Consider the following 27612-nt stretch of genomic DNA (forward strand, 5'->3'; position numbering starts at 1 on the left):
TATCTTTATCACTCAATTTATTACTGTATTTTACCTGAAAATAATCGCTGTAATTTGTACTTCCCTGGTCGTCGTGATTTTTATACTATTACGTATCTGTAAGAGAATACTTCAAAGAAAAATGCACAAATACTCAATAATTCTACTTCTTACCTTCTATCCCTTATCAAGATGGCTGCAGTGGAAATTGCTGCCACCTGTATTGAGTGCAATGAAACAGGACTGTGATCGAGATAGCTGAATACTCACTCCTAAATTGATAGTTTTGTTGTTAGTTTGTTTTTTCTATATAGCTCCCTTTTTAAATACTGACGCTTTTCTTATGAATATATAATGTTATTCATTAAAGTAATATATAACATAAAAAGCATTCTAAAATTAAAGACTTCTTTTTAACTTCAAACAAAATATTCTACTAACTAATTGGTTAATGTTTATCAAAGATAGAAGTTGGCCTACTCAATTTGATGATAGAAGAACTAGTTTCTAAAAATGAATTTCGTGCTTCTGCAGTAAATTGTGCCTTGTACATTAAATAGAAGTGATTTAGATAAGATAAATTTTATAATACTGACAGCTGTATTTTTCTTTCTTATTTCACGTTGTCTATAAGCATGGAGTAAGAAGTAAAATGTGAACTGTTTTCCCAAGTCTCAAGATTTGATAATGAAAGCTAAAAATTGCAATGTTCGAAAACGAATATTTTTCTGTTTACTTGGATAATTTGAATTGGTATTACGTGATCAGCGTTGTAGTGTCAGTGTTGGCAGTGTTGCTAACATGGAAAATTTCAGGTTATGAAAGACCAGAAATTGAATTAGATAGCCGGAAGTCATGTCCTCAAGATGTGTATCTTTCAGAGGTTTGTATATAAATAAATTATTTCCGGTAGTGGTGCAGGTTGAGAATTGTTCAGCACGTGTGGTAAAATTATGGTGTTATATGAGTTGATAGATGCATAAATTCGTAAAATTTATAGGAGAAATATGTATTTTAAAAGAGATTACATCAAAATATGTGCGAATCTTTCCTGACATGTCTAATAAGGCAATACTCGACCAGACGGTTCTATCAAATTTTAACAATTTCTAACATTTTCAGGTTAGGTTAGGTTTGGTTCGTAAGACCATTGCTCGAGCAGACGTACCTTTAAATTTTCTATTTGGTAGAACCGTCTGCTGGAAGAACCACCTAATAATGATAAAAAGTTTAAAAAAACAAAGTATACGCATCGAAGCATGTAATAAGATATTTATTCCGAAGTTGATCGTCCGCCTACTTTTTGGCTAAAGGCGTAATAATTCTTTCCTTTGTGTGCCAAAGTTGAATATTTAATTCACATCGTAGTGCTGAGCGAGCGTTAGCGAGTGAGGCTGGTTAGAGCCCCGCAGGGCACGTTGTTTCCTGTCTTTAGTACAGCCAAATAGGAAGGGGGGCCTTTGTATGTGTGTTCTAGCTCCTTGCCGCCATGTTGGTTGTTATCGTTACATTGACAAGTATAACTTTCTCCATGTTTCTTTACAGTTATTTGCTTACCGCATTTTCTACAATTTATTTTTAGATTTATTAAGCCATAACTTTTACTTCCTTCTAATTTATTTTCCTGATTATCACCAGCCATATTTACAAAACAAATGCTCATTACATTTCCATAATCCTACCATTAAGTAACCTTGCGCCAAGTAATTCCTCCGCTTGCCAAATAGTTCCATGTTTAGAACCGTTTCCATAAGAAAATAAACATAACTTTTTCTCTCCTCATACATTATCAAGCGCACAAACAAGCAAATTATTCATTTCTTTCCTGTAAATTTTCAAAATTTTGCTAGAAACAGACGACCAAATTTGGAACTTAACCCTGTAATAGTCTATAAGGAAGCCATGATGCTCTGACTTTGTGTGGGAATGCAGTGTGTTAAGTCATGATCTGTAACGATAAAACAGTCTGACACGTAAGGCATCTGATAACATGAGAAACATTGCCTTTCGACTACCCTCGCTCACCTATCGTCGCCGACCTATCTGCTCCCTTCGGATGGCTGCCTCTCTGACTCACCTGCATCGCCATTCTTTGATTCGGTTAGATATATTCGGGATAGTTCAGATCAATCAAGACCGGCAAAGGTAAAAAATCTTACCTTGATATTGTCAAATTTTGCTGAATTTAACGTTAAAATTCAGAACAAAGTAAGAAACTTGATATTTTTTGTGTTCTTCAGAAAGATTCATGACCCAAAATGTTGTCTTTTCGTGCATGCGGATTTCGGCAAAATGCTAAAGTGTCCTATCTATGGAACGGTTCGAGATATATATATATATATATATATATATATATATATATATAAGATAATAATTTACTGATTCAGATTATAGCCTATCCACTATTTTGAAATATGTGTCTAAGTTCTCGTGCTGTAACCTTCTGATTTGATTTACTTATCGAAAATTCCAATCCCATTGTTTTTCTGTTGATCAGTATCATGCAGTACTACATGTCCTGAAAAGAACTTTTACTTTCTAGTAGAACGGGATTTATAAATAATAGAAAATTTGCCCATGCGTTAAACCAATTTCCATTACCGTACCACATTCTCATATATTGGTCTCATGGACCAAAATTTATCTTATTTGACATGGCATTTTAAGTTTGCATAAAGATAAGTAACAGACACAGGTTTCAAATATGTTTAAGCTTAAAAGCAAGTTTTAAAACATATTACAGATTCTATAGCATACCACTTTTGTGTAGGCCTACTCTGCTTAGGAAAGAAATTAGCAATTCGATGAACTACAAATGTATTTAAGTGCATCAGTATCATTCTTTGATATCAGATAGAAAAAATAATTCTGTTTTGTTTGTACAAGCTTATCTTCAGACTATTTGACAATAGGCCTATTTTACGCTTCGGCGTCAGTACTTCACAATAATAAACCCAGAAAGTATTAAAATAGAAATTATCGTATATTAAATTAATAACAATAATATTATTCTTGTCACGATGTATTTAAAAAGTGTCTAGAGACTCTTTCTTGTTCACCTTAGCCATATTTTGGTGAGCAACATGGTAATTTTAAAACTTTTCTCTCCCGTGAGAGAGCTGTTTTACACTTTGATAAGGTCTCTCCTTTGTAACTGCATCTAAATATTCTATTATTGGTCTTCCTCTTCCTAGTTTTCCCTCTATCAGCACGGTGATCCAATTGGAGTGCCGAATAAGATGGCCAAGTATGCTATTTCTTTTTTTTCCTATTATCTTCATGATCTGTCATCCTTCATTAGCTTCCTTTAGTACGTCTTCATTCCTTTTCCTTTCGGTCCATGATAGCAAGGGCACCGATCCTGGGAAGGGGGGGGGGCAAGGCTCATGTGGGCCCCCCTAGTGTATTTATGAATACACAATATTTGGCATAATTTGAATGCAATTTGTCTTAACATCCTCATATATATACCTTTTGTGTCTGAGTGCCCCCCTGCCACCCCCCAATTTTACAGAGAAATCGGCGCCCTTGCATGGTAGGCGCAGCATTCTGCACCAACACCACATTTCAAATGTTTCCAGCTTGTGTATTTCTGCTTTTCTCAGTGTCGAGGTCTCTGATCCGTAGAACGTCCAACGACACATTTCTTGATGTTAGCGTTCCTCTTTTCCTATTGAATGCTTTATATTATCCTGCGCTATTCTGGAACTTTCACTTCTTCCGTCCGAGGATATTAGACTTTCTAAATAGGGGAACGTCTTAACGTCTTCGATTTTCTTTCCCTCTAGCCATACGTTAATCCCTTCCTGTCTTGCTCTTATGCACTTTTATCTGTTTAGTTTTCTTTTTATTTATCTTTATTTTGCATGTTTTTTCCAGTTGGTCGTTCAAGGTCGAAAGTGCTTCCTGCAAGTCCTATTCGTTCTCCGCTATCAGTGCTATGTCGTCAGCCAACCTTATTGTGCTGAAAAACCTGTCCATTTACTTTTACACCTTTCTCGTTTTAGCAAAGAATTCTTTGATAGGTTCTTCTATATAGACGTTGAACAGGAGAGGTGAAGGTCCACATCCTTGCCATACTCCTTTACTTATTCTTGCTTCCTTCTGATCTCTTCCTATAACAGCTGTCTGGTTCCTATAAAATCGGTATATTATTCTTCTATCTCTGTAATCTACCTTCAGATTCTTCAACGCTCTGAACATGATATTTCAATGTACGTTGTCAAAAGCTTTTTCTATATCTACAAATGCTCTCAAAAATCCTAATATATTTATTTTCTTAACACTTTATTTCTTAACGCGGCCAGCACAAGAGAAGAAGATATACATGGAAATCACCAATAGACGGCGAAAGATATCAGATAGACTATGTTATGATTCAGGACAGGTATCGGAATAGCTTAAAGAACGCGAAGACCCTTCCCGGGGCTGATATTTTCTCTGATCATAATCTTGTGCTGGCCGAAGTAGATATTCAACTGAAAAATGTAGGCAGAAGAAAAGTAGGTAACAAAGTGTTGAATACTGAAAAGTTGAAAAACGAGGAAATAAGAAATCTTTTCGTTGAAAAATTCGAAGAAAAATGTTCAAACGAGGAAAGAATAGGTGCAGGTAGTAACTCACGGTGGGAACATATTAAACGTTGCTTACAGCAGGCTGCAGAAGAAGCAGTAGGTTACCAGGAACACAAAACTGCTAAGAAACCATGGGTTACAGAGCAGATGTTGCAGAAAATGAGGGAGAGGAAGATGTGGAAACAGGTTAATACAGAAGAGGGCAGAAAGATGTACAGAAAGTTAAATAATGAATTACGAAGAGAAACAGACAGAGCGCTGGAAGAGTTTTACAAAAGAAAATGCGAGGACATAGAAGAATTAGAAAGAGTTGGGAAATATGAGGAAATGTACAAGGAGGTGAAATTATGGAATTTCGGAGGAAACAAGGGGGTATTATGATGGCAGTAGAAAATAAGAATGGGAAGGTAGTCAGCGAGAGTAATGAGGTCTTAGGAAGGTGGAAAGAATACGTTGAAGACTTATATGAGAGTAGGGATAGACCGTGTAGCCTAAATGTTGAAGTAGAAAATGAAGTAGGCGAGGATGATAAAGGATTTAGTATTCTTAGGGATGAGTTTGAAAAGGCTATATCCGAGATTAGGAATGGAAAGGCAACCGGAATAGATAACATACCAATAGAATTCATTAAAAATATAGGAGACAAGGGAAAGAAAGAATTGTTCCGACTATGCAATGAAATATATGAAACAGGAGAATGGCCAAAAGACTTTCTGAAAACGATCATAATACCGATGGCTAAGAAATCGGACCCAAAGAGATGTGAGGATTATAGAACTATTAGTCTCATATCTCATGCAGCTAAAATTCTGCTCCGAATACTGAACAGAAGGTTATATGAAAGAACAAATAAAGAAGTTGAGGAGGAGCAGTTCGGGTTGAGAAGAGGGAAAGGCACAAGAGATGCAATTGGATTATTAAGGGCGATCGGTGAAAGATTTATAGAAAAAGGGAAAGAGGTGTATGTTATATTTATTGATCTAGAAAAGGCTTTTGACCGCGTGAATTGGGAATTGTTGTTGGGAGTTCTAACGAAGATAGGGTTGTAATGGAAAGATAGAAGACTCATAAGAAACTTATACATGAACCAACAAGTAAGTGTTAGGATAGAAGAAGAACTGACGGAAGAGAGTGCAATTGGAAGAGGAGTTCGACAAGGATGCTGCCTCTCGCCAACACTATTTAATGTCTATCTAGAAGAGATAGTGAAAAAGAGCCTATATGATGATGATGGCATTTCGGTAGGAGGTAGAATGATTAGATGCATAAGATTTGCAGACGATATGGCGCTTGTTGCAGAATCTGAAAAGAAAATCAATAAAATGTTAGAAAAAATGAGAAAGGGCTTTGAAGAATATGGGATGAAAATAAATGTTAGAAAGACAAAAGCCATGGTGATTGGAACGAAGGGGTCTGTGTCAAATATAAAAGTGGGAGGGGAACAAATAGAACAAGTGAATAATTTTCGATATCTGGGTAGTATTCTTAGTAATGACATGAAGTGCGAACGTGAAATAAAAGCCAGGATAGGAATGGCGAAAGAAGCCTTTAGGAGGAAGAAAAGTCTGTTTTGTGGGACCTTGAATAAAGAGTTGAGAAAAAGACTCATAAAATGCTTCGTGTGTATGGGGCGGAAACGTGGACATTACGTAAAGGTGATGAAAATCGACTGGAAGCCTTCGAAATGTGGCTGTGGGGAAGAATGGAAAGATAGTTGGGTCGAGCGGAAAACTAATGAGAGAATGTTAGAAATGGTGGGTGAGAAATTATTAGGAAGAGAACTGGTTGGGACATTGCCTAAGAAGGGATTGTATTATGAGGGACGTCCTAGAGGGTATGGTGGCGGGAAAGAGAGGGAGGGGGCGAAGGAGGCTACAATTAATGGATGATATAAAAACAGAAAGACCATACGCGAAGACAAAAAAGTTAGCGGAGGACCGTGGAGCATGGAAGCTTCTCAGCTGCGGCAAGTGACCTGCCAATAAAGGCAGAATACCTATGATTATTATTATTATTATTATTTCTTAAAGATCTTTCTTGACTTAAAAAATTGGACTCTTCTCTATATCCGTAAAACAAGTGTCAGATCTCTTACTGTGCTCTCTGACCAACAAAGTAATGCATTAACGTCTCTTACGTTAATATCATTCCTGCTAAAATTAAAATAAAATAATTGTATTGCAGCCAAAACATTAAGATTCAAAGTTACTAAATTTCTGTGATATATTCAGGGTTGTAGCCTAGATCTTGTATGCGTCTACTTTTAAGTACCTCGATCTAACCCTAATTTCAACAGCGCTCTCTATAATTTAATTTGACGCTCGGCCCAAGTTTCTGCACGTGAGTTCCGGAAGCAAAAAACTGACTATTAAAAAGGATTCTAACAACAAATTGATCTGAATATGATACACGTTAAGAGAGGAAGAAATGAGTCTCTCATCTGAGACAAATGATCCGCATTCAAAGTTAGGTAATTTCATAGATTAAAAATAAACAAATTATTGTGTAGCCCGAATTCTCTAGCTTTAAAGAGGCAACATACCAAAAGTCGAGCCTCTCTGTACTCGATGTTTTAGTGGACCCAAATCCTCACTCGTATAGTTCGCGTACATACACAAGAACCTAATAACTAATTCATACACAGACTAGAACTAGTGTTAATCCGATAACAGATTCGTCTTATAGCGGAATCCAACAGGAGCAGCATGTAATGAAGTAAAATATTTCGTTCTATTATTTTAATTTAAATTTCTTGAATGTCTTACTTTTATTCTATATTTTCCTTTGAATCTTTTATCTTTCTTTCTTCTTCATATATCTCTTTCATCTTAGATTTGATCTTAAATCTTGAATATGATTTTTTGTTCTTTGCAATCGATTAGTGTAGAATATGGCTAAGTAGTAACATGAAGTATCGGCGCAGCTTAAAAAGGTGACTTCCCAAAGACAATCATTTTATATTCTGGTGGCAGAAAAACATAATGTTATACAAAAAGAGGAGTGTTATACAAAAGTGACTTTCCAAACTACGAATATATATATACATACGTATATTGTAAGCCATAAATTTTTCTAATAATTGTAATATGTCTGATTACAACTCAATATTATGGAAGTAATGCGAAAGAAAGTCTTAAACTTGTTCCTATTATCGAAAAATTGGAGACTCATATTAAAGATAAAGAAAGGTAGCACAATGATGTCAGGATTATCAAAGCACCTAACATCACAAAACATGACACATTAATGATCCAGATATTACATAGGGCTTCATCATTGATTGACAACAGCGTATTTAAACAGGATTATCAAAACATGTCAAAATAACAAAACATGACATACGAATTGTCCAGCTATATCATAGGCTTCGTCATTGCTTAAGAGTCTACATTACGTCTAAAAATCTACAGTTGAACACTGATAAATGTAATTTAGATAAAGATTGGAACATGTCTATAAGTTAAATAAATAAATCCATATGAGTTTTCAAAGTTGTTAAGTTCTTTTTGACAGGGTTAGCTTTAAAAAAAAAAAAAATGCTTTAAATCGTGTGAACTTCATGGTGACGTTTCCACATATCAAACCATCCGCATTACGTTCATCTACTTTTCACCTTTTAATCAAGGGGTCCCGTGTTCAATTCTCGGTCGAACCGCAACCCATCTTTCAAGTGTAAACCAAGTAGCGATTTGAGGTGTCCCTTTAAGCGAAAGTCTTCTCCGTGATAACCTTGCTATTTCATACGGATATTAATCCTAAACATACGAAATGAAACCAAATTATATATTTCTACTTGAATGAATGTCTGTTGTTTTATGAAGAAGCCAAGGTTGTTTAAATATATTGATAGAAATTGGCAAAATTTATCAACTGCCTACGTAGTTTCCAACATCAACTTGGATTTGACTGTTTTAATTTTATTGAATGATATCTACATACTAAATTTGTAATTTAATACCTCAGTTTTAGCGTAGTAATTATGATACGTTGACCTTAAAATTTTACATACAAATACATTTAAAGTAAAACAGGATTTTCCCAATGCCTAAGGAGGGAGTTTCCCAATTTTTATATATAATTCTGGTAAAATGTTTTTACTTGTGTAACTGTTTATCTTTTTGTCCTTCTGAAATGACTCTTGACAATTATATTAATAAGCATGTAAAGATCAGTACAACGTATTTTTTATCAGGAATCCTTCGTGAGTGAGTCGGCAATCGCATTTGTGACCAATTAGTCCCGGTTTCGTGTCCAGATGGACAATTTCTCTTGGATGTAAGTCGAGAAGCGGTTTGGATTCCGCTTTAAGCTTGGGGGCGCGGTGGCTCAGTGGTAGAGCGTTCACCTTAGGTGCTTGGGGTCCCTGGTTCGACCCCAGCTCGCGCCGTGTGGACTTTGTGGTGGACAAACACCGTGCTCGTGGGTTTTCTCGGGGTTCTCCCGTTTCCTCCCACTTTCTTCATTCCACCATTTCACTCATATCTCATTATCACCGTCTCCTTTAGCCTAACCGGCATAACCGTGGGACGTAAAACTTAAAGATTTCATTTTCATTTTTCCGCTATAAGCTTATGTGACCCCTTCCAGCATAACCTTGTTATTGCATATTAACACCAAGGCGAAACAAACTAATTTCTGTCTATATCTAATATAAATACATAGAGTAAATTATTTAAACAAAAAAAAACGTGGTTTAAACCAAAAGAAAACCGGGTTTAAACTAAAAACCTGTTTTTTTTTTTTTTTTTGTTTCTTCAATAAAAACAATGTTTTTGCCAACCCTGCTTTTTGATACACCCTGTGTTATCTTTGTATATATTAATAAATGTATTTATTTTATCGACTCAGGTAAATTTTCTTTGGCAGGAAGAAGATGACAGTAGTGCCATGGATCAGCGCAATGAAGAAGAAAGTCTGCTGATGAAATATAAGCTGGCAAAACAGAATGCTATCATGAAAAAAATTGCAGCAAATATGACTCAAGAACAGTTAGAGAAGGAGCGGGAGTAAGTAAATTTTAATTTGTAAAGACTTCATTAGTGGAAGATAATAAAATTTGCCTCTAAGTACTAGTGGAATTAAATATTAAAGACTATTTCTTACGTTTCTCTACATATGGATAGGATATCCATAAGATTATTAAGTCTGTGTTGCAATGTCCATCTTCACATATGCCCGAGCTCAAACGCAGTATATCTAAACAATGTTCGATGTTGAGTCATGTATAGTGCAAATGATGTTGAGTCATGTACAGTGCAAAATTTTTGGGCTTACACTAGCAATACCATCTGTTATCCATATTCTCAATGTTTTCGAATCGGGTGGTCGTGTTGTTAAGACTTTAGTGGACAGTGTGTAGTGCTTTCATTTAAGAAATCTCGAACGAGTAATCCTTAATGCGGTGGAGCTGGAAAATCACCATGGATTGCAAGTCGCATAGTTGAGGTATTTCAAAGTTCTCCAGCATGTTCAAATAAACACTGGTTTTTAATGTGCGCTTGCTAAAATAAAAGGGATCAATGACTTCATTATAGTGAGGATCCGCAGTGGCTCAGTGGTAGAATGTTACCTCTAGTGCATGGGATCCTTGGTTCGATTCCAGCTCGCGCCAAGTGAGCTTTGTGGTGTACTTGGGTTTTCTCGGGGTTCTCCCGTTTCCTCCTGCTTTCTTCATTCCACCATTTCATTCATTTCTGATAATCACCATCTCCTTAGCCTAGCTGGTGTATCCGTGGGACGTAAAACAAGGATTTTCATTATTTTGAAACTGTATCCGAAGTTTAGTTTCGAGCTAGCTCCCTTGTTTCATGATGTTATGAGGATTTTGGGTTGCTTTGATTATTTTTAATTTAACGCCCTTTTTATCACCAAGGTTGTACAAAACGTTGTAACGAATCGATATATATATCGTTACAATTTTTCTTTTGTTTTCTTTATTATTATTATTATTATTATTATTATTATTATTATTATTATTATTATTATTATTATTATTATTATTATTATTTATTGTTGTTATTGTTATTAGTTCGTATTCTATACTAATCCATGTTATTTTGCATATTGAGGGAAGTGATTAATATTTCACATAATTGCTTATGTTTGTAGGTAGTGATATATCTCCTTGAAAAAGCACAGTCTGTGCTATCTTTGTGTTCTTCGCGTTTTTAGATGTAGTTTATTTAAGTGCGAAAATAAATTCCTTGGAGGTCTTTCTGTAACGGAATTGAGGTAAAAAAAAGTTTATAATAACATTCGTCTGTTACGTGAATTCTACTAAAATAGCAAAATCTGTAATTGACATGTTAATTTCTCATACTATGAATTTCTAATTAAGGAAATCTTCCGATGATCTGACAATTCACGTGTTCCTTACAGAACTCATTTCGTAAATTTCAAAACAAATAAAACCCTGATGTCGTAAGTGCTATAGGAATCAGTTTTTAAGCAGCAGCGTTTTAGATCCTTGAGCTCAGGAAGTACGTATCAGACTAGCTGGTCTGTTTGAATCTAATGTTTGAGAAAAGATAATACATTTTTCTTTCTTTCTTTCCAGAGTGGAAAGCCATCAGTTATCGGAAATTTTAAGGTTATTGAAAGAGCAAGAAGATAAATTTAAAGTGAAGTCTATGGAAGAACTAGAATCGCAACTCAAACTTTATAAGAAATAAAGCAGGCAAGCAGTATTCGTTTCTCCTCTCGACCAAAATGTAATAATGTCTTCTCTATTCCATGATGGAGGGAAGTGTCTTATTTGTATATGTATTTTTTAAAGGAATCTTTTCTTTTTTAAGTTTCGGTTAATAGATCTCAACCATAAAGCCTGTAGTCTCTTGGCGCGAATTGAATGTAAAGAAAAGAGAAGCGTTGTAGTTGTCTTTCTTCTGAGATTCGATACAAAATAAAGTAAAATTGTTAAATATATAGATATATTTTGAGAGATGTTGTTTGATGTTCCGAATTCCAATATATGACTCTGATTCGTAATGCACGGAAAAAAACCTATTCGTAACTTACAATGAGACCAACGTGATATTTTTATAAAAGTTCTATTTAATCTAGTTTTTATGGAGTCAAAATAAAAAAATAATAAAAAAAAGAAATTGCAGTAGTGAAATAGCTCGTTAAGTCATTTCATATACTGTTCACATATAACGAATAGTTAAATCTAGGTGTTTAAGATGGACAGGCCGTATCATTTGTATGAATGTGTAGAATTTTAGATGACAATCCCTGGAAACATATCTTTTTGGTAGGCCACGAAAATGGTAAGATAATTTAGAGCATAATATGGAGTTGGGGTACAATATTAATAATTAAATTGTATTAATACGAGATACTATCTAGTGGCGGGCTTATATTTTAGCGAGGATGATCCTCCGAGTCTCTTGCCGGGACTGGTGGCCTGGTCTTGTAATTCAGTTACCTTAGAGGTGAGATGGTGTGGTGAGGAACGGCCTATGTTGTATAGGTTGCTCTTGCATCATGACGTGCGCACTCGCCAACGGCATCGCGTTTTAGCTTCAGTCGTGGTCCAGAGCCCACTTTAATAGGTCTTATCCTTCATGACCTCGGTGTTGAGGAATATAAAATTCAAGAACTCAAGTTCAAGCCTCTTAGGTTGCTTAAGCCAAGAAATGAATGAGTTCTACTGTAACAAACATAAAATATAAACACATTTTGTTAAGAATAACAACTACTAACGTTTATATTTGTTCTGGAAATCCTAAACGGATTGTTAATTTTCTTATATGATTTCGGTAACCAATCCTGTTTCAGTCGATTGCCAAACACTAAATCAGTGACTCCTAATCTGGAGGCGCGTAAAAAGCGAGCAAGGGGAACGCAAACTACTCACAGAAATAAACCACATTCATAATTACAACTACTACGAATGTTATAGCAAAGAGTCGTTAAATTAAGTATAATACAAACACAAAATAACTATTGGGTAAGAGCTCTGGTTTCATTAAGAGCAAAGTTGGTAAAAAATAATACTGTACACTAATGGTATGTATAAGTCTTGCTATAAATTAGCGAAAATACGACGACGACGACGATGATGATGATGATGTTGCCAGATAAACAAGGTTGGAAACCACTATACTAAATGAAGATCTTCGGCTTTACGAAGAGTTTTAAATGTTATTTAACTTGAATCCTTTTTCCAAGAAAACACCACTCCCCTATCACCCAATCACTTTTAATATTACTTATGTATAATTGGTATCACCAAGTTTTGACTGATGTACGTTAGTGATCACCAGGGCCCGGATCTTGTTGACAAGTCAACTTTTTTCTGTTACGCATAGGACAAGGCAAGTTCAAATAAAAATTTTATCCAACAACTCTAGGTTCCAAAAATATATATTTTAAGGGTCAACTTTTGGTCACTTTTTGCTATTTTCAAGTTTCAGGTCATTTTTTAATATTTTAACGTATCTTTTAGGTCACTTACGGTCTTTTTATTCTTTTTCTTCTACATAAGGAAATTTTAAAATGAACACTACGGATTTGGAAAACACGAAATTAAATTACGTACTTTCCTGTTCCTGACTATTAGGGTGAAAAACTCCACTCCTAACAAATTAATGAACACTAAGCTGTAGCTGGGGTTGGTAGGTGAACACAAAGCTGAACACGAGGGGCGGGGGTTGCTAGGTGGGCCAAATAGATAATTTTGGGTAGTTGACCACAAATAACATGATTATGTGAATAACTAAAAATAGATCAAAAATGGTACAAAGATTTTCAACAGAATTTTTATCTATTATTCACATGTATAAGTCTACACTTGCGAACTTTTATTTAAGCGTGATTCCCAATTAGTTTCAACTCGGGAGTGAATTGACGCTTTCAGTACGTACAATGTCGTAGAATGGACACAAATAATCAATGGACTGCAACTAACTGAAACAAAACTTTTGAAAATGAATGTGAAATGGTAATTAAAATCCAATCGATATTTTAAAAATGTCAATAATTAACGAAATAAACGTTTAAGAAACGCAAGTTTTAAGGTCAATTTTTGTGAATTCTAGGGTCATTTTACAGTAATTTTGGTGTCATTTTATAGGTCACTTTTTAGAAAATTTTAGGTCCACAAGATCCGGGCCCTGGTGATCACCAATAGTTAAAAACTGATTACTGATTGTTGTGTTTTCTTTGAAAAAGGACTAAGTTAAATGATATGTAAAAATCTCTGTGGAGCCGAAGTTGTTTATTTATTGTCTACCAGTCGATACCACCAGGATTGGTAAATCATCCAATTAGGATTTCCAGGGTACCTATATAAAGGTTAACAGTTGTTATTGTGAATGAGTTATGTTCGTTGCATATCTGCTTCAATGGATTGTAGGTCCTGTGTATAGAAATTAAATCAAATGTTTCTCCCTTAAAATGATTTTTATGAAACCTAGTTGCAGGATATATTAGACAAGAAGTAATTAATCTACAGAAAATATAACACGACATTGGTTACATTAGAAGCTTGTAGCTGAGTTCTATTTTCTTAGCGATACTGAAAAGAAATCGCAAGTAAAGACTCCACAATTTGTCCAAAATGAATGGAAAGAAAAAGTAATAGTTTTGTGTAACAAAATACTTCGTTTTGCCTCGAAGCGTGCAATCTGCAACAAACTTCAGTTTTAATAGCTCTTCAAAAACGTAAGAATCTAGATTCTTCATGTTGTTTCTTATTCTTATTATCTTCCATATCGCTTTTCAGTAAAAAATGTTGACAGGACAATTTATTTCACCTAAGCTGATGGGCAATTAAAACAAACTCCTCTCTCTGTCATTGCAAAAGGAGAAAGCAAGTTACTGACCTTCTCGAGGATGAAAACATTTTATAAGGTATGCTATCGTGTAAGATTTACGAGATATACGCCAAAAGTACGTGTTGTTTCGTTCTAATTTCCAAGGACAAGGAAATACAGGGAACTAACCTGTGTTTATTTCTCAGCAAACTCTCCCTCTTTATTGGTACACAGTTGACATCGCTCCATCCACTTTGTGAAACATGTAACATAGTCATCTTTGGAAGTGTTTCAGATACTAGAAAATAACACTTTCTAAGGATGCTCTTGACAAAATGGCGTCCCCGAGGAGAATCCTTAAACTTTGGAAACAACTAGGAGTCACTTACGGCTAAATCTGGTGAGTAGTGTGGATGTGGAGGTGCATTGTCTATGTGAAGGATTAAATTGCTATTCACTCTTTCTTCAGTCAATTTTGGCAAAAGTTCTGTATCCAAAAGTGTACGAAAATACGTCCTTGTAATTGTATGGCCTTTGTTTTTATAGTGTCAAATTTGCAACACTTGATCGAATCCTTGCCTCTTTTTGATCGTCATTAAGCATTCGTGGAACCTAGCGAGACAAAACTTTCCTCAGGGTCGCTTCGTATGTAATTATTCGTTCTGTTGTTCTCATTGTTAGCCCCAGTGCATCACAAATCTTCTGGATGGTGACACGCCTATCTTCCATTATGAAATATTCAACACTGCTCATCTTTCATACTTCTTCGCCTTCTTTGTTCTCATGTACCCATTTCCTGTTTTCCGCAAGAACACTATCACCACATATACCCTGTAATTGGTGATGAATATTGGTTGCACAACGTCCACCTGCGGTGAAGAATTTCACAATTAACTGTTCCTCTTCAGCCGAAAATTGGCACCTAGTAAACAAAATCTGTCTTTGCTTAGGAACGAAGGACGGAGGTCTCCAACGCCGCAATTGCTTTCCTGAAATTAAAAAGAAAAGGGGGGGGGGGGGCTTTAGAACAAAACAGCCGTATTTTTTGTGTGCATTTCGTATATGTCCACTCCAATTCGCTAGCCCGTGATGTAGCTGAGAAGGTACTGCTGTTCCTTTTAGCCACTATTAACCCCCTGCTACCAACAATAGCTAGATTTAATTTTCGTCTTTAAAATAAATATTGGAATTTATGTGTTAAAAATTTTCATTTTAGTTGTATCAATAAATTGAACTACTAGAAATAAAAATTCATTCGTTATAAAAATTAATATGAATAATTCTTCCATTTAAGCAATGACCAGGGGTATTACCCCCAAACTTCGAGCCTAAGATTAATAGCTATACTTTCCAAGTAAGAATGAATAATTTGGAAATAAATTCTGAAATCTGTAAACAAAATATACATTTGTATTTTGATCCAATATAGTTATTCTTTTTATTTATATCGATGGCAACACACCTCTTCCACATTCGTTCCGAGAAAGAAGAAAATACTTTGATTTCATTTGGTCTGAGTTATGTGGATAACAGTACAGCTCATTTATTGAAGTATGCAGTTTCTGTGTATAGGCTTTGATGAGATAACCTTTGTTTTTTCTGTATATTACAATTTACGGTTAATTACTATTATTGTTTAATAACTAAGGCACGTCCAAGGAAAAGAAAATTTGGAAAAGTAATGTGTTTCTGATGCGGTACGTTTGTGGTTCATGTCAACAGAAGGTTAATTGAATTTGGGGTGAAGCAATGTTTAGAGAAGTCCTAACTAACTGACTGGATGAACATCTAGTTGTTTTAAAAAACTGTCCTGGACTTTGGTCAAGATTCAGTCACTGTTCCCTGACTGTTTACAATTGGCGCAGCAGTTGTTCCATTTTTCATGGAAAATGACAATTCGATGTAGGAAACTTTCCTAGTTATTTCTTTCACTCAAGAGAACTGCACATTTTCAGGTGGTGATTTTTGTTCGCCAATACCAACTCATGCGCCACTTTTTCCAATTTAACGATTGCACGTTGATATTGTGTGCCTAGCTCGTCTGGATTGGCTCAAACACCTCATCCGAACATGTTGATCGGTGCCCACGCGGCTTATCTTGCAATATCAATGGTGAATGGTGCGTTCATTCTCCATTGCTGGCCCAAATGCACTGTTAATTATTTTTGCAGCTTGCTGTGCAGAAAATTCCAGTTTGGATTTGTAAGGAAAAATCATTCGCAGTTGTGAGTGATGCACATGCACTCATACGACCCTGTTCAACAATGCAATGCTTCTGAATATATGAGAACCACAGTCTATTTGCTGGACGTGTACAGAGTTTGTGACGTTAAAGGCATGATCTTAGTCCATCCTTGTGTTATGTTGCTGAGATGATTTTCCAAGCAGATGTCAAAGCAGACTTTTCATTCGCGCCAACCTAATACAAACTGTTTCCCCAATCTCCAAAAGGAGAAAATGCTTCACACGATATTCAAAAAAATGTTAGAAGATCCTGCATTGAAAATTGAAGGCCTTGCTGCAATAACGGGTCAGCTCCATTGTTTACTTTCTGTTTTTTTTAGAAAAGTTTTGAAAATTCATTTTTTGTTCCCACTCTAAAAGTGCAGTCAATTCCAACTAGTGACTATTTTGAGAACTAGTAGGAGCAGCTAACTCTTCCTGCACCAATCGCTTTAGTTTCTGAAGGGAAGGGGGGAGAATACGACAAACCGTTGAATTTGGAGCTAATTCATTGCTGCGAGCTCCTGAATATTATAGCTGTTAATTAGCAATATTATCGCCACTAATATCAGTAGAATCTCACATTTGAAATCCATTTGTGAACATCTAAAACGATGCATGGACCCAGCAGTGCGTATGGAGGGTACCATGATTGTTCCTAGCTATCGGCAGGTCATTGCTGATCCTGTACACGAAATTCATTTCCACTGTTTCCAGCTGACAATGGCAGCTCTCAGCTGGACAACGGTCCTTGTTACAAGGCCAAATTGTTCTGCAGTAGTTGAAGTGGTGAATTTCAGTTGGTGCATTGGCCTCCAATTTGACATGTTTGGAACGTCATTGAATGTCAAATCCGAGCTTATTCCCCTCCTCCGCGGATTTTTTAGGAATTAAGTGACTTTTGTGTGCAGATGTGGTTCGCCATGCCTCCAGCTACCTGTCATGGCCTCATTGTTTCCATGTCAAACTGCATTGGTGTTGTCGTGCGAGGCAAAGTTGGACATGTTTCACAGAGGGTCGGACAAGGCTATGTGTATATATAATATGAAGTTTCGTTGTCATATTAACGCTGTGATATTATACTCATACAGATGATATTTGCTTTTGGATTTTGACTTTATATTCATATGAAATTTTCGTAAGTACATTGTGAATAGCCAACCCTGTCATCCCTTGTCATTTCAATATCATCTACCAACCCGCGACTACTAAATAAATGACAAATGTTGATTTACAATTACAGTGGATTCTGTCTTAACCGGCCTCTCTTTAGCTGCCGGTCGGCTTAACCGCCTATCTTCCAAGAAATAAGTTATTTTCGTTATCAGCAAAGTTCGATATTGAACAATAATAATAGAATACAGTACTGTATTTCATTCAGTATTGTAGCCTCAATCGTATTTTTTTCAGTTTGGCGCTTTTCTTCAATCAATACACATACACCGTAAATAAGTGCATGGTTTGTGTAATAGTCTAGTGAGCTTTATTGAAAATATTTCTTATAACTGGAGCAACTTCTGGTCGAAACTTCTAATTTTGAAGTTAAAGGAGTTCTATTCTGAACATGTTAAACTTATTGAATTATAATACAGGAAGTTCTTTTTTTTTTAACCATTATAGAAATACTATCAATTAAAGGACTATGAAATGGCCATTTTCGTTTTAACCGATCTTTTTGTTATCCGGCCAGGGCCCGGTCCCGTGGTGATCAGTTAACAGATAGTCTGCTGTATATAAAATATATGGTACTTCCCTCACTACTACTGAATAATGTAATAAAAGTGTTTAAAACGCAATGTTGTTATAAAAGTTATAATTAAATCTGTATAGTGTTTTAAACCTCTCAGTGTGCGGGGATTAATGATGGAAAGAGGAACAAGAATATTGAAACTCATCAACTTTCGAGCGAAAGCGTGGTGGGGAGAAAGTTTTTTTCGATTGCCTCGGGTTAGGTGAAATAAATAGTAGACAATTACTTATTTTTATTACTGGTTTAACTACCGCACTGGTTTAGTTCAATCGATAGCAGATGTGCATATCCTCCGCTTTCATCACCGATGCTATTACGAGACATGAATGTACAAATAAACTTTGGACCCTATTCATATGCGTTTTCTGCGGAAATATACTCTGGGCCTTCCACACCAGTCAGGAACGCTGATTAATTATAGCCACGAAGAAGCTTGAATTGCATATTCTTCGCACACACTTTTCTGTGTGAATAACTTTAAAATAAAGGAGGTAATTTGGATAATATTGTCAACCACACATCGGAGCTTGTTTTAAATACTCACAAATTGCTTGTACTCACTGCTCTGTATGATTTTCCAAACTTTCTCATTAATATTTCAAACCATTTCAAAGATCTATTGAAAGATGAAAGTAAACTGTTAAACAAGTTACAAGGATAAAAACAGAAATAAAATGGAACCGCTTTACGGCATCCATGTATTTGTTAAAGCCACATTTGGAACAACCTTCTAAGCTTCTGCCATGTTTATGGGACGAAGTCTGTTTCATATTTTCTGCTAGTCTCATTTGCCATACTTTGGGTACCATAATCTCTGTTGGATTGTGTAGGGGCTTCTAATTTTACACAATATAGTATCTATAGTCGACTCAAAGGAAACAGACATTTCTGACTTTCTTAGGACTTCTCATAAAAAGTTTAGACCTTAAGAAAGTGTTCTTAAACTACAAAGCCTGCTTCAATATGTAGTATTAACGTAGGACGTGCTAAACTAGTCGTGAGCCATTTAAGTATACAAGAAACGAAGGAATACTCTAAAAGATTAACGTCAATATAAAGTAACAATACACAGTAGGATCTGAGACAGTCCGTAAATAATAATCAACAAGACATTGTACTTTGTCAATTCTATTCATATTTATTTCACTGTTACTCTAAGGATAGACCACAACATACAAAGATTAATCCCCAAATTTATTAATCCAGAGCACCTAGCTTATTAATTTATATTCAATAATAAAATTGACCCTTATGTAGTTTTAACCTTTGCAACTAACAAAAAATATGTGACAAACTAATTTCGCATGTGTTAGATACAAAAGCACTTTCCACAAACTATATCTAACACTTTTTTTGTTCAACTAGTATAGTTCAATTTAAAATTGAAGTAGGCCAAATAATGTCACTTCGGACCTATTCAAATAAAACTAGAGGCCTCCGTTTATTGATTGACGTTGGTTTTATTGGTGTTACTACATTAAATTTCTTGTGTTCAAACCGTTGCCAAAAACTTTTTTTTTTTTTTTTTTTTTTTTTTTTTTTTTTTTTTTTTTTTTTTTTTTTTAGTTAGATGTTGATATATAGCCATGTATATATGGTTCTAAGTTTCGTTTCTACTCTAGAAACTTCCAAATTCTCCACGGTCCGAAGGATGTAAAATTGGATGTTAAAATTTCATAGCTCTGTATTGTATCGAATCTTTTTGACCTCTTTTAGAGTTGGTACGTTCTAAAGTATCACGCGGAATTTTTCATTTCTATTAAACAGTCTAAATATAAACAACAAATAATTAACTGAGAATAAATAGAATTATATAAAAGATTACGTTTTTCCTTATGTTCAAACAAGGGTGCCCAAAGGGTATATAAAAGTGCATACCTATTTCATATATACAGGGTGTTTCAAAACAACACCGACAACGTCTGGGAGGTGATTTCTGACACCAAGACAAGACGAAAACTATAGACCAACTTGGGTGCACAAATGCTTCCTTTCGGAGTTATAGACTGCCGAAAACATGAAAAAATTAAGTTTAAAGCTCCATAACTCCAACACTATTGGACCTACCGCAGTCGGGTCAAGACTTCACTTAGAAACTAGTATGTGCCCTATCCAAGTATCCATGTTTCAGAATCTTGCGTTACTTCCGTAAGAATTTTTATAAAGGTAGTTTTTGAGAGTAATTCCAGTTAAATGTCCATAGAAAAACTCCCTCTATAAAACTTGTTGCGTGAGTAACTTGGGATTCTGAAACATGTATTTTTGAATAGGGCACATATTAGTTTCTAAGAGAAATCTTGACCCGACTATTGCAGGTCCCATAGTTTTGGAGCTATGGACCTTCTTTAACTTTCATTTTTTCAAGTTTTCGGCGACCTATAACTCCGAAAGGAAGCATTTGTGCACGCACCCAGGTTGGTCTATACTTTTTGTCTTACCTTGGTGTCAGGAATCACCTCCCAAACGTTGTCGGTGTTGTTTTGAAACACTCTATATATATGTATAATATGGAATATGTATGCGTTTTGCTGCTGCTTGTATATCTCCTTTGTAAGTTACATATTTTTCAGAAGTTTCGCTGACATTTCTTACGTCTGTAGTTCCTAAATAATACTTTTTTGCCCCATGTATATTAAAATATATGATCCATGCAGTGCAAGGAGTCATTTTTCAGAGATATTTCTCTTGATTTTTGACACACTGTATAAGCCTTATAGTATTTGGACGGATCTTCAGTCACACATAGTATTGAAATGTTAAGAACATAGCATGGGTCCAAGTCTTGCTCAGGTAGTTATATTCTACTGGAGTTTTCATTGCTTAGCGTGTAGTTAAATAATACAAATCTTTCACAGGTTGACATATAAAAGAATATAGGAACGTTTCTAGTTACTGTTTAGAGGTATTTATATTTCACCTGCACATGTAAATATGAATTAGAAAAGAGCTTTAAATAGGTCAGCCATAACAACACAAAGAGCGTAGTCAAGAGGTATTTTGCATGTAGAATTTATCTTCGAAATTGATTCAAAAGCTCTCAGTCGACCGTAGAAAAACTATGAATTGTACATACGGAAGTAATTTTCAGCATTTATACTAGTTTATCAGTAACATACATATATTTAAAAAATTTAATAACAAGTTTGGTATATATTTGACATAATTTTCACGGAGAGATCTGTAATTGAATAAACACATTTTTGGTGTTCCAACTGTTTTAAATTTTATTTTTTCACTGACTGTGTTCGTCGTCAATGTTACTAATTTGAGGAATTGTTGTATAATTATTGTTACACTTTTACATTTTAAATTTTAATTAAATATTGTTATAATTTAAAGTTTCATTCAAATTTATAATATAAATAGTTTTGTAGAAACGTTATGTTCAAATTTCTATTTGTTTCTAAATTTTTAAATAATTATTGATTTTATTAGTATGTAAATTAAGTAATTAAGAAAATAGTTCTCTTAATTATTATCATCTTCTTTCTTATTATTGTTGTAATAAAACATTCCAAATTTCATTTTATTTCAAAGTTCCCCCTCTGTTCATGTGCTATCACGTAACAATTAAATACTTTTACAACAATTCCTCAAAACTGTAACTAACTTCTGCTAAGGATTTTTACTGGACACAATAGAAATCATATAAATATGAATGAAACATTGTTTAATAGTGTATAATATCTATTTCAACTTATAACAACTAAAGAGTAATAGAGGACTTAGCTTATTAAGGCCGCCTCTTAATAATAAAAACCCCACGGCAGAGTTCAAGATCAAGTTTACGTAAATAAAACATGGTTGGAATACCAAAAAATGAGCTTTTTAATTAATTAGTTCTATATATATTTTTTTTTTTTTTTTTTTTTTTTTTTTTTTTTTTTTTTTTTTTTTTGTAATAACTGCTAGTTAGCGTGTTTTGTACTAACACACTGTTAGAGGAAGGCATGTCTTGTGTTATGTGAATTCATTGGTACCAGTTTTAATTCTTCGACGTTCAACTGCCCCACAAATCCATGGACTCCTGAAAATAAATTCTACAGGCACAACAGAATATGTATGTATGTGTACTAGACATACCTTTTACAGTCATAACATATTTCTACATAATTGTACAGGGAATATTTTTCCGTTAACATCAAAACTTCTTGTGTAAACAAAAATACATGAAATAAAATACAGTGGCATTGTGGTAACGTGAATGAAATATCGAATTATTTTCTTCAGCAATGATAGCGAGATCTCGCTCTGCAAAATTTTATTTAGCTTAAATGCATTATTTCAGAGTTTGTTTGCAATTGAGTCGTTTATTTATTTTTTTAAAAGACTATCATTAGTTACACTTAATAGAGTTGTCATTAATACTAAATTGCTTTTGTTAATGTTTTATACTGGGCTAGCTGAACTAATGTAACAGGTTTTAAGAAGTCATGACTTGTTATCTCATTAGCATTAAGTTGCACGGCGGCCAGTTTTTTCTGAGTTAATTCGTTATAATGATTGGGCATTATATGTGCTGACCTATTAAGAGATCCTGAGAGCGTAACATGAAATCAAAACTAGCAACTTAGTGAATTGTTTACTATGGGTATTTGTATTCAAGACTACAAATACTCGTACGTAATAAGGTATTCTCAAGTAGCTAAGAGGGGCCGCGATGGCTCAGTTGTAGTGTGTTCACCTCTGGTCCATGGTGTCCTTGGTTCGATCCCAGCTCGCGCCAAGTGAACTTTGTGGTGCACAAACTCCGTGTGCGTGGGTTTTCTCGGGATTCTCCCGTTTCCTCCCAGTTTCATTCCATCATTTCCTTTATTTTTTATCATTCACCGTCTCCTTTAGCCTAGCGGGCATAATCGTGGGACGTAAAACTTAAAAGATTTCATTTCGTTTTCATTTCAAGTAGCTAGGAGGGCTTAGAGGCAATACTCGATAAAAGCATAAAGTTCATTACCGTACCACATAACTTCGGTAGTAGGCCTAAATGAAAACGGTCATTTTTGCTGCATCATGAAAACAAAGCTTAGACCCAGAAAATCAATACGATCTAAGAAAATTGTACTTTTGTACAAATAAATACAAAAGCTACAAACAGTGACCGTGCTTTTTCTACTAGGATTTAATTGTTCAACAATTCATTGATTAATTAATAATCATAAAAAAAAAACATTACATAATTTGAAGTTTACCATTGTTCCTGTTTCCAGAATTTGTATATTTTCTTCTCTCGAAATATCGGAGAAGAAAATACACAGATTTTGACCTAAAAATATATTCATTAATTGTCATATTTTCGTTACCATGCCAATTTCGGCAGAACTTTTTGACAATCAATTATTGCTTTTTATTACTTTGTAACAATTTATCATTTAATGCAGGCAGATTCGACATATGTCCGCGCCAGTTTAGTTACCGCTTATGCTGTAACTAATAAATGCTATTTCGCACAACAAAATTTAATTCAAATTTCATCTTTGAAGCAAAAATAATGCAATAGTCGACTTGGCCTAAGGGTTGCGGCTTTAATATTAATAACCACATTTATGGTTGAATAATAAAATAAAAAGTAATTGAAATGGAAAACTACACGAGAAGCAAAATCAATATTGGATATAGTATACGTAAGACCGTCTGAGTTCCAGAAGAAGCTGGACGCTCATACTTTTAGGGATTATTCATTGAGTATCTACGAACTTAGAAAGGGGGTAACAAACCCACTTTCATTTACTTATCCACTGATACGAAAATAAAAAAGAACGTACCTATTTGCCCTTGTACTTTATATGCTATAGCGCATTACATTATATGCAACAAGGATTTTGGTCTGCATCATGATATAAATTTAAAAATATTTAACATTTTTCGAATCGAAATCAACAAAATTTATTCTAGAAAGTAAAAATAGAATGTTAAGCACATATAATGAAGACAACGCAGTGATTTAATTTGGTAACGTATAAATATATAATATGAAGTATCCTCGCGCACGGAAGACAGGGGGTTCTCATGTATACTATTACCTCAATATTTTTGTTCCTATCTCAAATTCTACTCCATGAGCGATTTATATGAATATGAAGAATAACGTAAATATTTATAATAAAGCGAACGTGGATGGAAGCAGTAAGTCCTATGAAACTACGTTCATCATATGAAGATGATTTATAACTCTAGAAGATTTACATTATTTTGTAAATATTTAACTTAAAAGAATCATTGTTGTGTGATCAATCAACGATGCTAGAACAAAATTCATTGAATGTTTGGTTGTACCAGGTGATCACACACAAAGGCAGTTGTCAGAGTTAACACAATACACTATAGGATTAATAACAATATAGTGACAATGTGATTGGAGAAGGAGTAGCTTATGATCACCTTGTCTCAACTCTGATGAAAGACAAGACAGCAACATTCAAAATTTCTCGTCCATTAATAAATCTACCAATCGCGAATGTAATTAATATTGAAGTAAAAACATTTTGTATTGTTTATCTTCTGTTAGCAGATTGCTGATATGATGATGTTTACATGAAAAAGACTTTTTGTACGTGAAAATATTTTTGTAAAGGCTGTACAAATGCCATGTATGTATTGGTTTTGTAAATTTGTTATGCATGTAGAATCCTGTATTTTTTGATGTTGGAATATGTATACATAACATTCTATATATGGAATTACGAGAATGCGTAGGCTAGTTGTGGTATTGTAACCTCAGTATGTACATTATAATAATTCTATGATGCATTTTAATGTATTAAACTATTTATATTTAACTAGGGAACAATGTTTTTCTGTTCTGTATTCCGTGCATGTTCCACTTTTGTTCTTATATAAGGATGGAGTTTTTATATATTAGTCTTGACACCAAATGTTACGTGTTGATTTATTGTTGTACATGTCATTTGTTTGTGAGTCATACTTAATAAAGATTTATTATTTGTTTCAATTCCGTGTGTAACTGTAGTTTGAAACACCATGCTGCTTCTCAGAATTGCTTCAAACTAGAGGCTTATCAACTTATTGAACCCCCCCCCCTTTCCAAAAAGAAAGAATGCAGCTTACCAGATTAATATGGCAGTGGATCATCCTCGCCCTCAAAAACAGCTTTGATGCGACGTGGAATAGTTTAATATTTGAATGGTGACAAGTGGAATATTATGCCATTCCGCGTGCAGTGTATCACTCATTTCCGTGAGAAAGCACGAATGCGAAAATCTCCAAAACGGACCACAAATGTTTAATTATGTTTATATCTTGAGGTAGGGCGAGCCAGGGGAGATGTTCAACTTCATCCCGATGTTCCTCAAACCACATCGCAACTGCTCCAATTGAGTTAATCCTGGAATATGGCGTAATTGCCTGGAAACATCATCTTGACCATAGAATTCACAAGGTCCCCTAAACTAGCGACATCATCGCAGGCAGCGACGCGACCGGTAAACACAAGATCCACTGAAAACCAAGGTATTACGGTCTACAGGATCACAGAGCCGCCGCTATGTTTCACGGTTGGACGGAGACACAGCGGACTATATACTTCTTTGAACGTCTGTGATACACAAACACGGTCCGTAGTTTGAAATAAGGTCAGCGACGCTAAACTTAATGGTCCCTTATCAACGATTTCGCCCCTGTAACTCGACGAGCGGATTACGATTGTCGATATAGGCTGTGGGAAGTGGTACTGGAGTTCCTCCGTCACTTGCACTGCAGTCACAGACAGTTCGGCATGACAATCCGCTGTAATGCTCCACAGAACTCTATCCCTGAGTGTTTCTTTCTGACCACTGTTACTACCTTTTTTTTCTTTCTTTCTTGGACAAAGTCTCTCGCGACACACCCAACTCATTTGTCACTCTCATTAACGTCGCATAACATAATCAAACGTCAACAATTTGCCCTCTTTAGAAATACAGAGGTCGTTCATTTTATACTAATATCGTCTGATGAGTTCATTGCACACTGTCGCTCTATTGTTTCTTATATCGTTCAGAGTTCTTATGTCGCCCTAACACAACAACCCGGAGTTATGATCGCCGCCTGACCCAAACATCTGTCATGGTTCCAACTTAAGGTGTTTCCATTAATTTGATAAGCTTCTGTATATAACCGATGTTTACATTGGTTTCAGAAAACCTCGAGTTCATAATGTTAACTATCGACCGCGAGATTTACTTTGTATACTTAAAAGATTTTGAGAAATAATAAAGCAATTTTTCGACTTCACATCATTTAGTTTCACGTTCTTTTCATCTTCTAATGCATAGTGAAACACTACATATTAACACCCACAATTTCATTTCTCTACATTCACAGTTATTTTTTTCACGAATAACTAACACTTTCTAACCACAGCTTAATACAGTCATTTTGTTAAAACTAAATTGAAGTGTTAGTTCCACAACTTATTGTTGTATTTATCAGACACACAATCTCTGATGAAGACAACGATAAGTTGTCGAAACTGTAGCGTTTCATGTTAGTTTCAATAAATAAGTGTATTAAGCTTTGGTCAGAAAGTGTTAGTTATTCGTCTAATAACTTCCCGAGTCGTGATGGATAGGTACACTGTTTTCAATCACAAAATTTCTGAGTATTCAAAATTTACATTACAATGACTTATGCAGAGGGTGGACCTTTTTTCGCGACACCCCCTTTTATCTTTTAAAGCAATAAATGGAAAATGCTCAAATTTTGTACGATAAAAATATCAACAGGAAGACATTGTTTGACATATTCTCCAATACCACCAGATTAAGTGTTGCCAACCCAGCATAGTTCTTTTTTTTCTCAAGTGGCACTACGTCAGATTACATATTTCAAAACTACTGGTAAATGAAAACTTACAATACCAACTTATTGTTCAGTTTTACAAATCTAAGAACGCTACAGTATTTGGCGCGAAAAAAAAAAAGCGCATTTTCAGAGATAGGAAAGCGAGGGAAAAAAAAGTCATTACAGTAAGAGTGATTTTGAACACGATGAGTTACGCATTGATGATGCATAGTATAAAGGACGGAAAAATTCTTATTTCACAAATGTGTAGTGGGCATGCAATGAATTCATCATGGCATAACTCACACAGATGTTCGGATTTAAACATAGGTCTAAAGAAAGAAAGAAAAAAAAAAGTAGAGCTGGAACACGAAATATATCGGCTGATGTCGGAAATGTTACGGACAGCCAGCTTCGTGGCTTCTTGCTCGGAATAATGCGTGCAGCAATTATTTCTTGATGCTTTGAACGGTCTTATTCTGATTCTGGATTTGATTTGAGTTTATCATCCCTTTTTAACAGTGAGGCTATATGAGACGTGGAGTTACAG

General features: G+C 35.0%; 2 protein-coding genes across 3 annotated transcripts in view; one reads left to right on the forward strand and one right to left on the reverse strand.

The window, feature by feature from the left end:
* Positions 1-285, reverse strand: part of COX6B (Cytochrome c oxidase subunit 6B) — a 44413-nt gene extending 44128 nt beyond the window's left edge. The window contains exon 1 of one of the 2 annotated variants that reach the window (XM_081750733.1): positions 154-285. The gene's annotated coding sequence lies outside the window, so the exon portion shown is untranslated. Of the gene's footprint in view, positions 1-34 lie in introns of both variants that reach the window. The other variant, XM_081750734.1, reaches the window with a different exon arrangement.
* A 136-nt stretch (positions 286-421) lies between these two features.
* On the forward strand, positions 422-25233 carry LOC145680342 (uncharacterized). Its single transcript, XM_081750732.1, has 3 exons — positions 422-862; positions 9420-9559; positions 11110-25233. Exons 1-3 carry the CDS (start codon positions 686-688, stop codon positions 11222-11224), a joined length of 432 nt encoding a protein of 143 aa, XP_081606858.1. The 5' UTR covers positions 422-685; the 3' UTR covers positions 11225-25233.
* Positions 25234-27612: the final 2379 nt, after the last annotated feature.

This window comes from Thermobia domestica, chromosome 3, assembly GCF_964235325.1.
Source record: "Thermobia domestica chromosome 3, izTheDome1.hap1.1, whole genome shotgun sequence".
Lineage (NCBI taxonomy): Eukaryota > Metazoa > Arthropoda > Insecta > Zygentoma > Lepismatidae > Thermobia > Thermobia domestica.